Below are 15,791 nucleotides of genomic sequence, written 5' to 3' on the forward strand. Positions count from 1 at the left end.
TGCATAGTAATCCTGTGATCATGAGTTTGTATGACTGGTGAGCTCAGCACATCATTTAGACAGAGCTGCCAATACTTTGTAAAGAGGTTGCCTATAATAATTTTCTTCTGATCACTGAAAAAGGCTGATTGGGATGAAATGTATCTGCTTGACAATTTTTGTTGTCTTACTATTGGATTTCAATCAGATTTTGACCATAGAGAAGTAAATCTGTTATTGTATCATCATCCCCCCACTTTATCTTTTTGTTCATATTTATATATATTTTTATATTGGTCTAAAGCTGTACTTCACCTTCCTGTAATATTCAGAAGCATTCTATATTATCTTACCAAACTTAGTTTTTAAGTTTTGTCTTGTTGATTGGAGATAGTCTACCCCTTGTTGTTTTGACTTTTTAGTATAACCAGTCGATCCCTTCGGTCCACTATTAGATTTAAAAATTTATCTTGCAGGCTGTAGGGTCTCTCCTACAGTGGTTAATGAAGATAGAATTGAACAAGTGGGGAGCCTGAAACGAAATACCAGCTAGAGTGTTTCCTTGGCTAAGGTGTTCCCATTTAGACCTGCAGCCTGCCTCAAGCAAGAGCCTTGTAGTACCATTTGTAGTTCATCCTTTTCTTGCATCTTTCTGCAGCCTAAGGGATAACTGTTAACCATGAGTGTCCACTTGTTAGAATTTTAGTCTCACTTAAAATGTGTGTGTTGCTTTTCCTTTTTGACTTTTAATTACATTGCATGTAAAATACCTTGAGGCAGTGGGTTAGAATGCAATGAATGAAAGAGTGATGATAATAATAATAACCAGAATTACATTCATTTGCAATGTTTCAGCTGCCGGGAGTGGTGGCTTTTTGCTCTGAATGCACACATTGCGGAGATCAGAGAGCAGAGGGAACGCTGTTCCTGGGATTTCGTGTTGCATCGGGCCCAAGATGCTGTATTGTACACAGATCTGTATTACAAGAAGTTGAAAGAAGTGGAGCTGTCTGATGAGGAGCAGGTATTGGGAAACAGCTAGGCTATGGTATCTTAGCCATCATTTTGAGATTATAGCTCCTCAACTGGCATGTATAATCATAATCCGTTGTAGACCTTTTGTGGCTTAAAATATATATATGCTGTTGCCTGTTGGGAACATTTTAGATCTTACCTTTGTTTGGATTCAGGCATAGGCAAACTCTGGCCCTCCAGATGTTTGGGACTACAATTGGGACTACAATTGCCATCATCCCTGACCACTGGTCCTGTTAGCTAGGGATGATGGGAAATGTAGTCCCAAACATCTGGAGAAGTAGCATTTACAGAGACTCCAAGGAGTTCCTTATCACCTTCCTCCAGTGTCGGAGGCAGTAGGCCTCTGAGTGCCGTTTGAAACCAGGATTTGAAACCACCTTCAAATAATGGGTTCCGATCATTGTAACTATAGTTTCCCAGTTAGAATGTAATAGGTAACTATAGCAGAAATCTGGAAGTCTGGTACACTGAGGAGTTGAGGGGTGGTGTGCATGCATACAAGGCTCGTGCATCTTTCTCCTTAATAAACTGAGATGCCTTGCATCCAGACTGGACCATTTACTTAAGTTGGCGTTGTGATTTCAAAGCTTAATTCTCATAACTTCAGATTAAGTGGCTCCTTCAAGAAAAGAAATGGCTATCTGAATGAAGAGTCGAGTCTTTCAGCTTTCTGGATTATTTGCCAACATTTCCTTTTCTGCCTGCAGGAGGAGATAGAGCGCATTGAGGATGAACAGACATTTGAGGAGCTGAAAATCTTGCGCGAGATAGTGCACAATAGATTCTGCGAACTTGCTGAGGTTAGAGATTTTATGAGATGCAATATTTAGAAGCACCTTAGGGGGTTTGGAGCTGCTAATGATGCAAACAGAAAACCAACCCAACCTGGAAACGTCTGAGAGCGGTGACTTTAAGCACGTGAAATAACATCAGAATTATTGATTTGATTTCATGCATTGTTTGAATCTCATTTATCCAGTATTCAGCGTGAGATACAAAGCAAAAAAAAATATCCCAAAATAAACACCCTGTTGCTAATGAAGTTTCTCCAGTACACTTTGGGCTGTGTTTGGTTTACTTCTTTGTCCCCTTAGATTTCCCCTCCCTGTATATCTTTTTTTGGTTCTTGCACAAATCTTGGAGCTCTCCCTAGCTATTCTGATCTCCTTTTTTGTTTTTTGGTAATACCAGTTTGGATCCCGTTTCTGTCACCACTGGATCGTGCTGTGGGTTAGAGGGTGTGGTGGTAGCGGTATTCCAGCAAACACGTTTAGACAGAGCAGGGATAAAGCAGGTCAATCATGCATTCACTCCAGGCATGTAATAACAGTAAGAGAAAATAGTTCTGATTAGCAGCACCTTTTAAATTCCTCTTTTTTTAAAAAAGGAATTATACCTTTTCTCATTTCAAGCAGAGCATCAAGGAGCCGCTGTCCGATTCCTCAGAGGAAACAATTGCAATCGAATCGGATACTAGCAGCAGTGGAATGCTTCGCTATCTTCAGTCCTGGTTTCCTGGGTGGGGAGGCTGGTACAGCGATTCTCAGGAAGCCCTGGAAACGGAATCTTTCGAAGGACTGCTTTCGGAAACATCTGAACAGTGGAGGCCGGACGATGTCGCTGGTATGGGAAAACTTACCCTGAAGCTCTAGATCAGTTGTGGGAAACTTGTGGCCCTCCAGTTGTTGTTGGACTACATTTCCCATCATCCCTTGTTCGTTGGCTATGGTGATGGGAGTCGGGAGTCTCAACAGGACCTGTGTGGCTGCAGGTTTTCCATCCTTGCTCTTGGTGAAGGTGCTGCCACACTGTACACAATAAGGGACCCCCCCCCACCTACAACAAACAAGACCCAGAATGTTATAAAAAAATGTGTGTTAAAATCACATAGTTGTGGTGTACTACATGGACAATACATATCCATGACGATTATGCTGGAAAACCAGTAAGAGCCTGCTTTGACTAGATGTAGTTGGGAGCTGTGTTGTTCCATTCTTGCGACTGGCAATAGAAAATGTGGATGGCTGTTCCGAAGACCAGGTTTTGATAAAGAGTCTAATTGGCACTCACACCCTGTACTATTAATTCCATGCTGACCTCTGGTTTGGTGGTCTCATTGTTGGGCATGTACTATTTTTACTTTAAGATTACCCGACCAAGACTAGGCTCTTGCCAGTTTAAAACCTGTTCCACATCTGTTAAAATGATCTGCCTCTGGCAAAATATGAGTTGCCTTGGCATCCAGAAGGATCTGGGGACTTTCCTGCTGATTCTGCAGGCTCTCTTCCACCCAGCCTTCTTAAATTCTGAGATAGGGGTCTGGGCCAAGTCTGGATTTCTGTTCATTGTTAAAAATAATTATTTTGTGCTCCTTTAAGTTTGTGCAGTAGTATTCATATTTTTTTAAAAAAAATCTCAAAAAACCAACAGCACAATTAATGGCCAGAAGCTCTTACTCTGTAATTAAGGTTGGGTGGATTTGCTTGCAAGTGCTTTGCATTTTCTAAAGTCTCTGCTGTTTCCTCTCCTTGTATTATTAGGTGCCGATGATTTTTTTGATCCAGCTGCGGACGTCTCCAACATAAACACCTTCACAAAGAGGGATCATGTTTTGGCAAAGTTAAATCTCCAACTGCAAGGTGGCTCTGTCAGTTTGCTACATGCTGGGAAGAAGGGCCTGCAGGCCCATGAAAGAGCTTTCATGCAGCTTGAATTTTCAGGTATTGGTTGTGTGTGTGAGAAGCCTCTTTCTGTTAAAATTATGAACTGGAATCCCCAGTGGTGCAGGGGATCCACTAGTGCAGTGTTAAACACTTCTAATGCAGGAAAATCTTCCAAGCAGTCTCTTCTGCTCTTGAACAGCACATGCCATCAGGAAGTAGTGGTATTGATGAGAATTGCAGTAACAGTGAGCTGCTCAAAATAGGCACCTTACCAGGCAATAAGTAAATGGCAGTGGGATACAAGGACGAGGTGTGTTCCCTGTGTCAGCCATACATCAGTATCCCTGACAATCCTTTGGTAGCTTTAGACCTGCCCCCCAACACAGTTCTCTCAATTATATGTGGATGATTTTCTGTGCTCGGATGGGGCCCACAACCTAACATTTATTGGTGACAGCCCAGACACTGCCAGTTCTTTAATATGGCTCTTGCAACCAAACAGAATGTCCTGGTTGCATTCTCCTTGGGGCCGCAGTAGAAAAGGCCCTGTTCCTTATGTAGGCCAATGTGCCTTCACATAGGTTGGATTTAAAGCAGACTCTCACTTGCACTGCTGGGAAAAATCATATGGAACAGATATGATTGCAGCAGCAGCTGTAATAAACAAGATGTGTTAGCCCTTGCTGTCAAGGGGCATTTAACTTCCTTGTTTCTGATTTTCAGCAGATCAATGCCATAATTATTTTTTTTAGTCAACATGACTCCGGCTTTTGTGTGCTTCTTTTTCTAGGAGTAACCATCTTAGCAGAATCTCTTCCTCGGAGGAATTCTTCCCTTTTCAAGGTTCAGCTTGGTAGCCTCTTCCTACGAGACTTAGCGACGGAAGGGACCATATTTCCTGTCCTTGTCTTCCCTAACCCCGTATGTTGAATTGTGCCAATAACATGATTTGTTGCAGAACTTGGAATTTAACATATATGTTACATTGTGTTCATAAAAGGGGTCGGGGGACAACCGTTTTTCTGCTAAAGTGAGTTGGGGGGGGATTATCCAGCTGTTGCGCTGCAGGCACATCTGCTAGAGCAGCTTTTGCCAGCCTGTTGCCCCCTAGTTCTTCTGAACTGCAACTCCCATGAGCCTCTGTCAGCATGGCCCCAAAATCAGGGTTGATAAGAGTTGATAGTCCAACAGTATCTGGAGGTCCACAGGTTAGTGACCCATACCTTAATGATTTGTCTTAAGCTTGAAAGATTGCAAAAAAGGGGGGAACATTCTTTAAAAAAAGTATTTTCATTCTGACTACTATTTGTGAATTTGATCACACAAGGCGAGATCCAGTTTGGTGTAGCAGTGCGAGCATTGCACTTGCACCTGGGAGACCAGGGTTCAGATTTCCACTTGGCCATAAAGCTCTCACTAGGTGAACTTGGGCCAGTCACTGCTTCTCAGACTATTCTACCCCACAGGGTTGTTGGGGGATTAAATGTGGAGGGGGGGAGAGCTACATACTCCACCTTGAGCTCCTTGGAGGAAAAGGTGGGATATAAATGCAGTAAATAATAAACTATAATAACATCTTTCTTCTCATCAGCAAAAAGAAGTTGGCTGTGTCTCTTCCATTGGTCTCCAGACGTCCTCTTCAGACACGAGTAACGAAAGCGCTGGTAACATTTCTCATTTTTGTAGCAAATCTATCGTTAACAACTGAAAATACACCTGAGCGCTGTGCGTGTCAGTGGCATCATTGCTGATCTCTCTTGTGCTCTGTTTTGATTCAGCTGCTGATCCTGCTGTTCCAGTGTTTGAGATGCTGTATGAGAGAAACCCAGTTCGCAGCAATTTTGAGAGACGTCTGGAAGTCAGTACCCGACCTCTAAATATTATTTACAATCCACAAGCCATTAAGAAAGTAGCCGATTTCTTCTACAAGGGAAGGGTTCATACCTCAGGTTAACCTTTCTTGTTTTTTGCTAGAATAATTACATTTCTTTATTTTCCTTTCCTTTCTTTTTCTTTTTTCTTTCTTCATACTTGAGTACTGTCAAAGTAGCAATAAAGAATTTATTCCGTACAATGCATGTGCGCTAGTAAGAATTGAATGAGATTTCTTATATGTAAACTCTGGAACTCAATCCCCCAATATTGTGACGGCCATCAAGTTAGAATTTTTCTTACGTTACCTTGATGTGGTCATCATAAAGTATTCCTGAGCGGACTTGACTCCTGGATGATTTTCCAGATCAAGTGTCTGGGAGACTTTGAGCCCCCGGGGAGAGTAAGAGGCATAGAATAATAAGAGCATCTCAATGCAAGAAATCAAGAGCTAGATTACCATTGGCAGATGGCTGTTCAGCTCTTACCTGCAGAGTTCCAGCAAGGGGTGAATTACTAATTACCCTCTTGGAGCTAAACCTGGGAGAGAAATAACTTTGTGAGCATAGGGTGTTTCTTGCACATAAATGACATCTGCGGTGGCTTGTGAGTCCTCTGTGAGCATTGTTTTATCTTCATAAAGTCCGAATGGAATGTGTGACTGGCTTCTAACAATGACTTGGCGGGTGCGGGAAGAGGAAGTTTTCTCAATTACGGACATTTCCTGCATAGAACATTTATTTTAGAATTAAGAAGAAACAACTCCCAAATTGTCAGTTACACTATTTGCCTAGTTAGAGAGATACACTCCTTATGCTCATAAAAGAGGGAAAATAGCCTTAACTTGGAAATCCCCCCCCCTTTTTTCCGCCTATGAAACTTATCTCCATTGATTGTTACTTTTTTTCTTTCTGGACCATTGAAGTGTAAGCAAACTGTGGCATCCACCTCTGTCTGTCTCTTGGTGCAGGTTTCGGATGCCAGTCTGAGCTGGAGCTGAGAGTGGCTGCAGCTGCCAGGAGACAGTACAACAAGCTCAAAATGCAGACGAAAGCCGAAATCAGGCAAACCATCGACCGCTTGCTTGTGGGGGATTTCATTGTAAGGGGATTTCAAAGGATGGTGACTTGTCCTCTTTGCATCTATGTGTATCAGCACGAAAGTAGCTTAATGTAATGTCGGTATGGACATGCACACACTTTGAAAAATTGAGTGTATAAAATGTGGTATATTAAGGGGGGGAAATTGCATGGATTATTTATTTATTTTTTGCAAACTATGGTTGGCCTGGATTTTGGCTGGAATATGAATAGCAGAACCAGGGACAGAGTGCCTGGTTTGCATGCAGGAAAGGTTGCTAGGTAGGGCTCTCAATGTTCCCTGCCTGAATTCCTGGTGAGCAGCTGCCAGTCACTGTGTAGATAAGGTGGCTTCCCATACAAGAGTTGGCTCAAATTATACCGATCTTGCATCAGTTACACTAGCTGACTGGATTATTTTTGGGTAAAATGTTGGTAAAGCCCTTAAAATAGCCTAGCATCAAGTTAGCTGAAGATTTGCTTATTCCTATACACTTAGTCAATACCTCTGATGTGCTCCAGAGAGCCGGTGATGGTTAGTGGATCCCAGGATGGGTTGTATTGAACTAAGTCCTACCTACTAAAATTAATGGGCCTAGATTAGTCATGTCCATTTATTTCAGTAAGTCTGCTCTGTGTAGGAATAGCATTGGCTATAACCCAGAGTCTTCTCACTGGTGGCTACCTGGTTGTGCAAGTCTCTTACTAGGAAGATTGGACATGCTTCCTCTCTGGTTGTCTTCGGACATACTATGAAGATGTTTTTGTTACACAAGCATTAGCCACTCATTTTGTCTCTCTATACTGATTTGTCAGTGCTGTTTTTAATTTTTGTGTGCCTTGGAACTCCCTGAATAAACGTTCAGCAGGTACCTTCATTTTATATATTTTAGATGCCTGTTAAAACCCTTTTCGTTTCAACCAGATGAAAGTTAAATTTACTTGGTTTTAAATTTTGCTGATTTTAAACTATATGTTATTGGTAATTGTTTTACCCTGTTGCGTACGCAACTTGGATAATATTCAGCTTCTTGAATAAATAAAATTCATAAAGTGCTCTTGCAGTTATTAGCTGTTCATTTCTACTGCTTTATTTTTATGATTGCAGTTATAAAAATGACAATAGCTAATAAAGCAAAAATGAAAACAGCAAAACCAAATGAACAGAGGCTTGCACATAATATGAATGCCATATGTTATAATGTTCCTTAGTAGTATTTGGGGCTAGCTGTTTTCTTGCAATCTTATTGGACCTATACATAATAAATAAACTTCTTTTTAAAATATTTTTTTTCTTTTCAGGAAGAAAGCAAGCGCTGGACAGTGTGCCTTGATATTTCTGCTCCTCAGGTGATCTTCCCCGATGACTTTAAATTTGCTGATCCAGTTTTAGTAGTGATCGATTTGGGAAGAATGCTGCTTACCAACACACAAGGTACTGTTTACACTTTTAGTAGGGTGATGATGGTGGAGGAGCATGCCTGTTAATCTTGAAATCAGAAAATTGTTATTTTATTCAAAATGCCTTGAATAGGAAGAGAATCTGTGGGGTATCGCCAGTGCTAGTCCTTTAAAAAAAAAAAAAACCCCTTTTGAAAAAATAGCTAAAACTGTGACTGACTATTCTGATTTAGAATGCAAGGAACCAGAATCCTGGAAGCATCAAGGAGTTCAGTTCCTATGCCAGTTTCTTTTCTAATTACACATATTTATGCCATGAATTCTGCTCATATTGACCCAGAGGAGATTCCAACGTATACAGTCATACCTCGAGTTACAGACGCTTCAGGTTGCACATTTTTGGGTTGCGCACCACGCCAAACCTGGAAGTACAGGAACGGGTTACTTCTGGGTTTTGGTGCTCGCGCATGCACAGAAGGACCAAATCGTGACCTGCGCGTGTACAGACGTGGTGCTGCGGGTTGCGAACGCCGTGGGTTGCGAATGTTCCTCCCTCACGGATCACGTTCGCAACCCGAGCGTCCACTGTAGTTAGCAGAGTAAAAGAAACTTAGCACATTGCAGGATTTCCAAAAAATAGACAAGAGGCAATTAATACTTCATCCAGGAGAGCTTCCAGTACGTTTCCGAGCACAATTCAAAGTGTTGGTGTTGACCTTTAAGGCCCTAAACGGCCTCGGTCCAGTATACCTGAAGGAGCATCTCCACCCCCATCATTCTGCCCGGACGCTGAGGTCCAGCGCCGAGGGCCTTCTGGCGGTTCCCTCATTGCGAGAAGCAAAGCTACAGGGAACCAAGCAGAGGGCCTTCTCGGTAGTGGCGCCCACCCTGTGGAACGCCCTTCCAGCAGATGTCAAAGCGATAAACAACTACCTGACATTCAGAAGACATCTTAAGGCAGCCCTGTTCAGGGAAGTTTTTAACGTGTGATATTTTACTGTATTTTTGGTTTTTATGGAAGCCGCCCAGAGTGGCTGGGGAGGCCCAGCCAGATGGGCGGGGTATAAATAAATTATTATTATTATTATTATTATTATTATTATTATTATTATTCTCTGCTACTGAAGGCAAATGAGCATAATGGTCACAAATCCAATACATTCAGGATTGGTACTGTCCAGTTGCAGCAGACAGGCTTTGTTCATGGATAGACTTTGAGCATAAGATTGAGAAAGAGAGAATACCTGAATAAATTTCTCTCTCCTGTCTTCTCAATCTTCTAGAGGAGCACAAAAAGAGGAGCTCCGGTGGTCCATCTTCAGAGCTGAGTGACCTGAGCGACGATGAGTATAAAACGCCTCTTGCAACCCCTCCAAGCAGCCCGCCTCCTGAAATTAGTGTGGCTGGCGAGGACAAAACTCTCAAGTTCACGGGGGTAGAAATCAGTGAAGCGCAGTTGCAGGCGCACTTGATGAGCAAAAAAATGTATGAGACCTACAGCTTGTCATTCATGGATCTGCAGATCATGGTCGGCCGAGTGAAAGACAATTGGAAGCATGCCCAGGACAGTGATGTCGGCCCAACCCATGTGGTGGAGAAATTCAATGTCCACTTGCAGCTGGAACGCAGGTTGATCTACACCTCTGATCCCAAGTACCCGGGAGCCGTCTTGTCTGGGAATCTGCCCGATTTGAAAATACACATCAACGAGGATAAAATAATGGCTCTGAACAACTGCTTTGGAAGGCTGAGCACATCTGATACAGACATTGCGGGCACTTCGCAGATAGGCAAAGAGGTGACTTTTTCAGATCTGGACCAGCGCGGAAGTTTGCACAGCTCTGTGGTGAATTTAACACAGAGCGTGATGGTGGTAGAACAACACACTAAGGAAGTCCTTGTAGAATCGCAGCTGCTTTTAGCAGAGTTCCAAGTTAACTGTATGCAATTAGCCGTTGAAAGCAATGGCCGGTATATCTCCGTCCTCAAGGTTTTCGGCACGAATGCACATTTTGTGAAGAGGCCTTACGATGCAGAGGTTTCCCTCACAGTCCACGGCTTGCTGCTGGTTGACACTATGCAAACCTACGGTTCTGATTTTGACCTCTTGATGGCTTCTCACAAGAATCTCAGTTTCGATGTTCCAACAGGAAGCCTCCGGGACAGCAGAGCCCAGTCCCCTGTCGGTGGGCTCGATGAGGCTCCTGTAGCTGACAGGGTGCACTCGACCAAGAAATACGCTGTGGCGTCAAGTGATTTGCCTGGCAGATTCCCACAGGACGACGAATCCTTAATTAAGTTGGAATACCAGTTTGTGAGTGCAGAGTGCCCCTCCATGAACTTGGACAGCACTCTCCAAGTGATATCGGTCCAGATGAACAACCTGGATATCATTCTCAACCCGGAGACGATCGTTGAACTGATTGGCTTTCTCCAAAAGTCCTTCCCGAAGGAGAAAGATGATTCTAGTCCTCAACCACTCATGATTGACGCAGAAAGGCATTTCAGTGAGCAGGAAACCTTCCAGACCACCCACGCCCAGAGTACAGAGGTAGCAGTAGACATCCACTGGTTAAACGTCCTTCTCCTTAGGACGGTTACGATGGTGAACGGAGAAAAACTTGGCCGGAAAATTGCAACGGCAAGCATTGGTGGAACCAAAGTGAACGTCTCCATGGGCAGCAGGCTGGACATAAATGGCTCTCTGGGTTGCTTGCATCTTATGGACCTGACTCTGGACAGCATGAAAAACCAGTATGTCGTAAGCATTGGGAATATGATGCGGTATGAAAACCTCACCCACGTCACGGGCACCTTCAAGCCTACATTTCTTCAGTTTGACGATGCCAGTAGCCTTCCTGACGCCTTGAGCTTCACTTTCTCAGAGAAGTCCAAAGAGGAGTGCTCGCTCCAGCTCAGGATGGCCTCGCTGCATTACAACCACTCGGCTAAGTTCTTGAAGGAGATCACCTTGTCCATGGACGAGCTGGAGGAGAACTTCCGCAGCATGCTGAAGAGTGCAGCCACGAAAGTGACCACCGTCTTGGCCACGAAGACGGCTGAGTATAGCGAAATGGTGTCTCTGTTCGATACGACACCTCGGTCCAGAGACCCCTTCAATTTGGAAAACAGCGAAGGGGAGGAGGTCTTTCCGGTGCGCTTCAAAACCGAAACGATCAAGCTTATTTTGAATGTGAACATTGAATCCCCAGTGGTATCCATACCCCGGAAGCCGGGCAGCCCAGAGCTGCTGGTGGGGCATTTAGGGCAAATATCGATCCAGAATTTTGTGGCCGGAGAGGACAGCCTGAGAAGTGATAGGCTTCAAGTTGAAATCAGAGATATTAAAATGTATTCTCTAAACAGCAGTCATTTAGCAGCCAAGAAAGAAGCTTCTTCTGAGATGCCAGATGCACTGCACCCTCCTTCAGGCATTGCTAGCAGCAGTGGCAGCAGCCAGGAAGATCCTCAGTTCACTCGGCACGATTTCTTTGAATCCTTACATAAAGGCCATGGTGAGTTAAACAAGGTTTGGGCTCGTTTGCTCCCACTTGTCAGAGCTACGGATTTGTTGGTAGCCATGCAGTCAATCTGGTTTATTATTTAGTCAGGGGTGGAGAACTTTGGGTCCAGGGACCACATGCAGATGTCTAGGCCTCTCTGTCTGGCACTTGGGACTCTTCATTGATCTTGCATCACACTCTCCTTGGGAGTTTTTGCCTAGCTTTAATGTGCCTTGATAATGCTTCTTGCTTGTAGGGTAAAGTGAGGGGTGTGTGTATAAAAAACTAGCCTACTGCACAAAGGTGAAATCTACATTTGATGCTCTGCTTACCATTGGCATGTGGCCCCTGGAAGGTTGCACGGAATGTGGCCCTCGGACTGGAAAAAAAAGGTTCCCCACGCTTGTATTAAGTTGTAATAGGTGTTTTCTTTCATCGATAGCAGTGTTTCCCAAACTTGGGTCTCCAGCTGTTTTTGGACTACAAATCCCATCTACTCTGACCACTGGGAGTTTTAGTCAAAAAAACAACTGGAGACCCCAAGTTTGGGAAACACCGATCTATAGCTTCTTCCCATTTTGAAGTAATTTTAGACACAAAAGATCTCAACTATTAACCGATTCGCACAGCTTAGCATGGCTTTGTATTTCTAGAGGATTCTGGAAAGAGAAGATAGTCAAAGGCAACTGACTTTGACTGTCATCTCTTTCCGGAAACCTGGAATTTTTCAGGGCTGTGGGTGAGCATGGTCTTCTGTTCGTACTGGGCTAAAGTTAGTAGCAGTAGGAGAGACTTCTTCTTCTTTTAACTTTTGCAAACCTCAGCACGGACAAAAGCCCCAGTAAAGAGAATTGTGCGCTGCCAAACATTGGAAAATTCAGGATATGCAAAAGTACTTCTTCACAGCACATACAGTGGTACCTCTGGTTATGAACGCTTCTGGTTACGCACGCTTCGGGTTACGAGCTCCGCTAACCTGGAAGTAGTTGCTCCCGGTTGTGAACTTTGCCCTGGGATGCAAGAGGACGTCATGCGCCAGAGGTGCATGCGCAGTGGGAGGCACCTTTAGCGAAAGCGCGCTTCAGGATAAGAATGGTTTCAACTTAAGAACGGACCTCTGGAACGAATTAAGTTCGTAACCAGAGGTACCACTGTAGTTCAAGTGTAGTTAAAAGTGTGGAATTTGTTCCCACAAGACGTAGTGATGGTCACAAATTTGGATGGCTTTAGAAGAGAATTAAACAATTTCATGGGGGATCAGGCTGTCAGTGACTGCTATCTGCGATGACTATATCCGTTGCTGGGAATTCCAGGTGGGGCGAGATCTCTCTTGTGCTCTGGTTCCACTTCTGGGATTTCCATAGACATCTGGTTGGCCACTGTGTGTTTGGACCAGATGGGCCTTTGGCCTGATCCAGCAGGGCTTTTCTTTGGTTCTTACCGAGTGGATTTGTAATCACTAATTTGCATAATGCAGGCTGTTACGGTTGTAGCAGGCAGCACATTTTCAGCATGTGAGTTTGAGCAACAGAATTGGAATCAAGGTTTCCATCTTGGCTGGTAAAGCTGCTACCTATAGCCTGGAGTGTTTTTACCATGTTTTTACTATTCTGCTGGGAGCCGCCCAGGGTGGCTGGCGAAACCCAGCCAGGTAGGCGGGGTATAAATAATAAAATTATTATTATTATTATTATGGGTGACCCATCTCTGGTCTTTATCAGATCATAACGCATAATGTGACTGTTAATCCAGACCTTAATAACGTTGAACACACGTCTCCTTAATTGCAGCGTTTCATATTTTGAATAATGCTACTATCCAGTTCAAACTGGAGAAGATTCCAGTAGAGAGCGATGCAGAGTTGGCCTTCTCCATGAACGATGATGTTGAAATTTCAAGCCTTATGCGGATCGAGGGGAAATTTGTCAACCCTCTACGGGTAGAGTACACTTCTGTTTCTAATTTTGGGTAGTGGTTCTCCTGATAGAGATGACTATGATGCCGTTGGTTGGTTGGTACTTCCAGGATTCTCAGTGGTACATATGCTGCAATTATTATTATTATTATTATTATTATTATTAGTTATGGATTATATTTATATACCACCCTTCATCCAAAGATCTCAGGGTGGTTCACAAGATAAAAAATACAGGATGAAAGCACAAAATAAATAATTAAAACAAATCAAAACAATACCCCCCAACACATTTAAAATGCTGTAGAGTGGTCCCTGTGTGATAACCTTTAACTCCTCCGTCTATTTTGTTGTAATTCACAAAGTGGCCTCTCTCTGTGGGGCAGTTTCAAGCGCCTGCAATAAAAGTATGGTCTTGCATAGTGTCCTCTAGCTGATTTTGTAGCATGGAGTTTAGTGTGAATAATAATTTAACAAGGGCTGTTTGGAAGAAACTCCCCTTATGCATTTACAGAATGATACTGCTTCCAGGCTAATGTACCTGCTGGCCACAATTCTTCACTGACGGTACTTCCACCATCCTGCAGGTGTAGAGAGCTCTTTCTCACTAATGCATAGGCCTGGGACTGGCAGCCATAGTTAGGCTCTTCTTCTCCTGGTCCAGGAGCCCATCGCTGCTGGGCTAATGCCTCCATGTTGCCTAGTTAGGAAACTCTTCAAGTAGTTTACATACATTCCACTGCCAGGAAACTACAGTTTTGTTTCCTGTCTAGCCTAGGCCAGAAGTCCTTCTCTCTCCTGCCTATCTAGAAACAATTTGGCAACAGCAGAGGAGCTGTGGAAGAAAATAGAGGTGGCGGGAAAGATTAGTTTAAAGCTAAGGAAAGATTAGTTTAAAGGTAAGAGAAGAGATTTTTTTTTTCTCAATAGGCAAGAGACAAAAGGACTTCTGATCTAGGCTACACAGGAAACTAAGCTGAGGTTTCCTGCAAGAGAGGCGGAAGAGGAGCACATGCAGATTTCTTGACGAGTTTTCTGTCTTGATAAGTTGGAAACATTAGTCCAGCAGTAATTGGGTCCCTTTATCCAGCAGAGGATGGTAAGTTCCAGTGAACCATCTTTGCCCCACCTTGTGTTCACTGAAGAAGTGGGGAGAATTTCATCTGAACAGCCCTATTCTCATGCCAGAAGAAGCATGATACATGTGGTTGAAAGTATCACCAGACTTCTTGAAACTCAGTTTCCAAAGTTTTTTAAAATGCACATCTTTTCCCTTAAAGGTGGTGCTGGCAAAACATGTGTATGAGCAAGTCTTGCAAACCCTTGACAACTTAGTTTGCAATGAAGATTTGACCAAGCCACCATCTAGCTTTCCATCCTCCCCGTATCCCAGCTCTAGTTCCCCATCAGTATCGCTCCGCAGCATGAGCACGGACTTTTCCACCGACAGGAAGGAAAACGGGCTCTTCAGTCACTCCAGCTTTTCTGCGTCTTCAAACAAATTTGTGCCTGTCAAGGAAGTGGCACAGTCCTTTACTCAAATACAAGCCACCTTTCACATTTCAGAGCTCCAGGTTCAGCTGAGTGGTGACCTTACGCTTGGGGCACAAGGCCTGGTTAGCTTGAAATTTCAGGATTTTGACGTTGAGTTTGCCAAGGACCACCCTCATACCTTATCCATTCAGATTGCCTTACGTTCTCTGCTGATGGAGGATCTTCTGGAGAAGAATCCAGACTCTCTGTATAAGAACCTCATGGTGTCACGCGGAGCACCCAAACCATCCAGTTTAGCACACAAGGAGTACCTTTCCCAGTCTTGTCCGTCCGTGTCTAATGTGGAATATCCAGACATGCCCCGTTCCCTCCCTTCTCATATGGAGGAAGCTCCTAATGTCTTCCAGCTGTATCAGCGGCCCACCTGCGTCTCCCAAAGAAGGCACAAAGAAGATGCAGACTCAGGCTATCCGTTAACGCCGCCCCCTTCTCCCACCGCCAAAAGGACAGCTACACCTTGCGGGAAGAGCGACTTTGATGATTCCTTGGTCCACATCAACATGTTGCTGGTGGACAAGAAGCACCCGGAGTTCTCTTCCAGTTATGGCAGAATCAACCGTATTGTGGATGTTGACTTTAACTGTTTGGATGTTTTGATAACTCTGCAAACATGGGTGGTGATACTGGACTTCTTTGGGATTGGGTCCACTGCTGAGAATCACAGCTTTAAGTCACAGCCTGAAGATGTGCAGCATACCATTAAATCAGAGGCAAATGTATTTTCGGCCTCGGAAGGCCAGGACTCTCTAAATACCAAACTGGATCTGAAGGTACGAGAGGGGTAGGG

The 15,791-nt window shown here is 43.9% G+C and overlaps 1 protein-coding gene across 13 annotated transcripts in view; it reads left to right on the plus strand.

Annotated features, from left to right (window-relative positions):
• VPS13D (vacuolar protein sorting 13 homolog D) overlaps window positions 1-15,791 on the plus strand; it is a 120,697-nt gene that overhangs the window by 15,154 nt on the left and 89,752 nt on the right. For 7 of the 13 annotated variants that reach the window (XM_083512740.1, XM_083512734.1, XM_083512736.1 and 4 more), the window contains 12 exons: window positions 835-1,003; window positions 1,725-1,817; window positions 2,430-2,640; window positions 3,558-3,737; window positions 4,471-4,601; window positions 5,272-5,344; window positions 5,459-5,629; window positions 6,523-6,653; window positions 7,934-8,066; window positions 9,316-11,547; window positions 13,326-13,474; window positions 14,731-15,774. In XM_083512740.1, coding sequence (XP_083368866.1) covers window positions 835-1,003; window positions 1,725-1,817; window positions 2,430-2,640; window positions 3,558-3,737; window positions 4,471-4,601; window positions 5,272-5,344; window positions 5,459-5,629; window positions 6,523-6,653; window positions 7,934-8,066; window positions 9,316-11,547; window positions 13,326-13,474; window positions 14,731-15,774 — 4,717 coding nt within the window. The remainder of the gene's footprint in view (window positions 1-834; window positions 1,004-1,724; window positions 1,818-2,429; window positions 2,641-3,557; window positions 3,738-4,470; window positions 4,602-5,271; window positions 5,345-5,458; window positions 5,630-6,522; window positions 6,654-7,933; window positions 8,067-9,315; window positions 11,548-13,325; window positions 13,475-14,730; window positions 15,775-15,791) is intronic. The other 6 variants (XM_083512741.1, XM_083512745.1, XM_083512737.1 and 3 more) reach the window with 3 other exon arrangements.

This window comes from Podarcis liolepis, assembly GCF_965112155.1.
Source record: "Podarcis liolepis genome assembly, chromosome: 7".
NCBI lineage: Eukaryota > Metazoa > Chordata > Lepidosauria > Squamata > Lacertidae > Podarcis > Podarcis liolepis.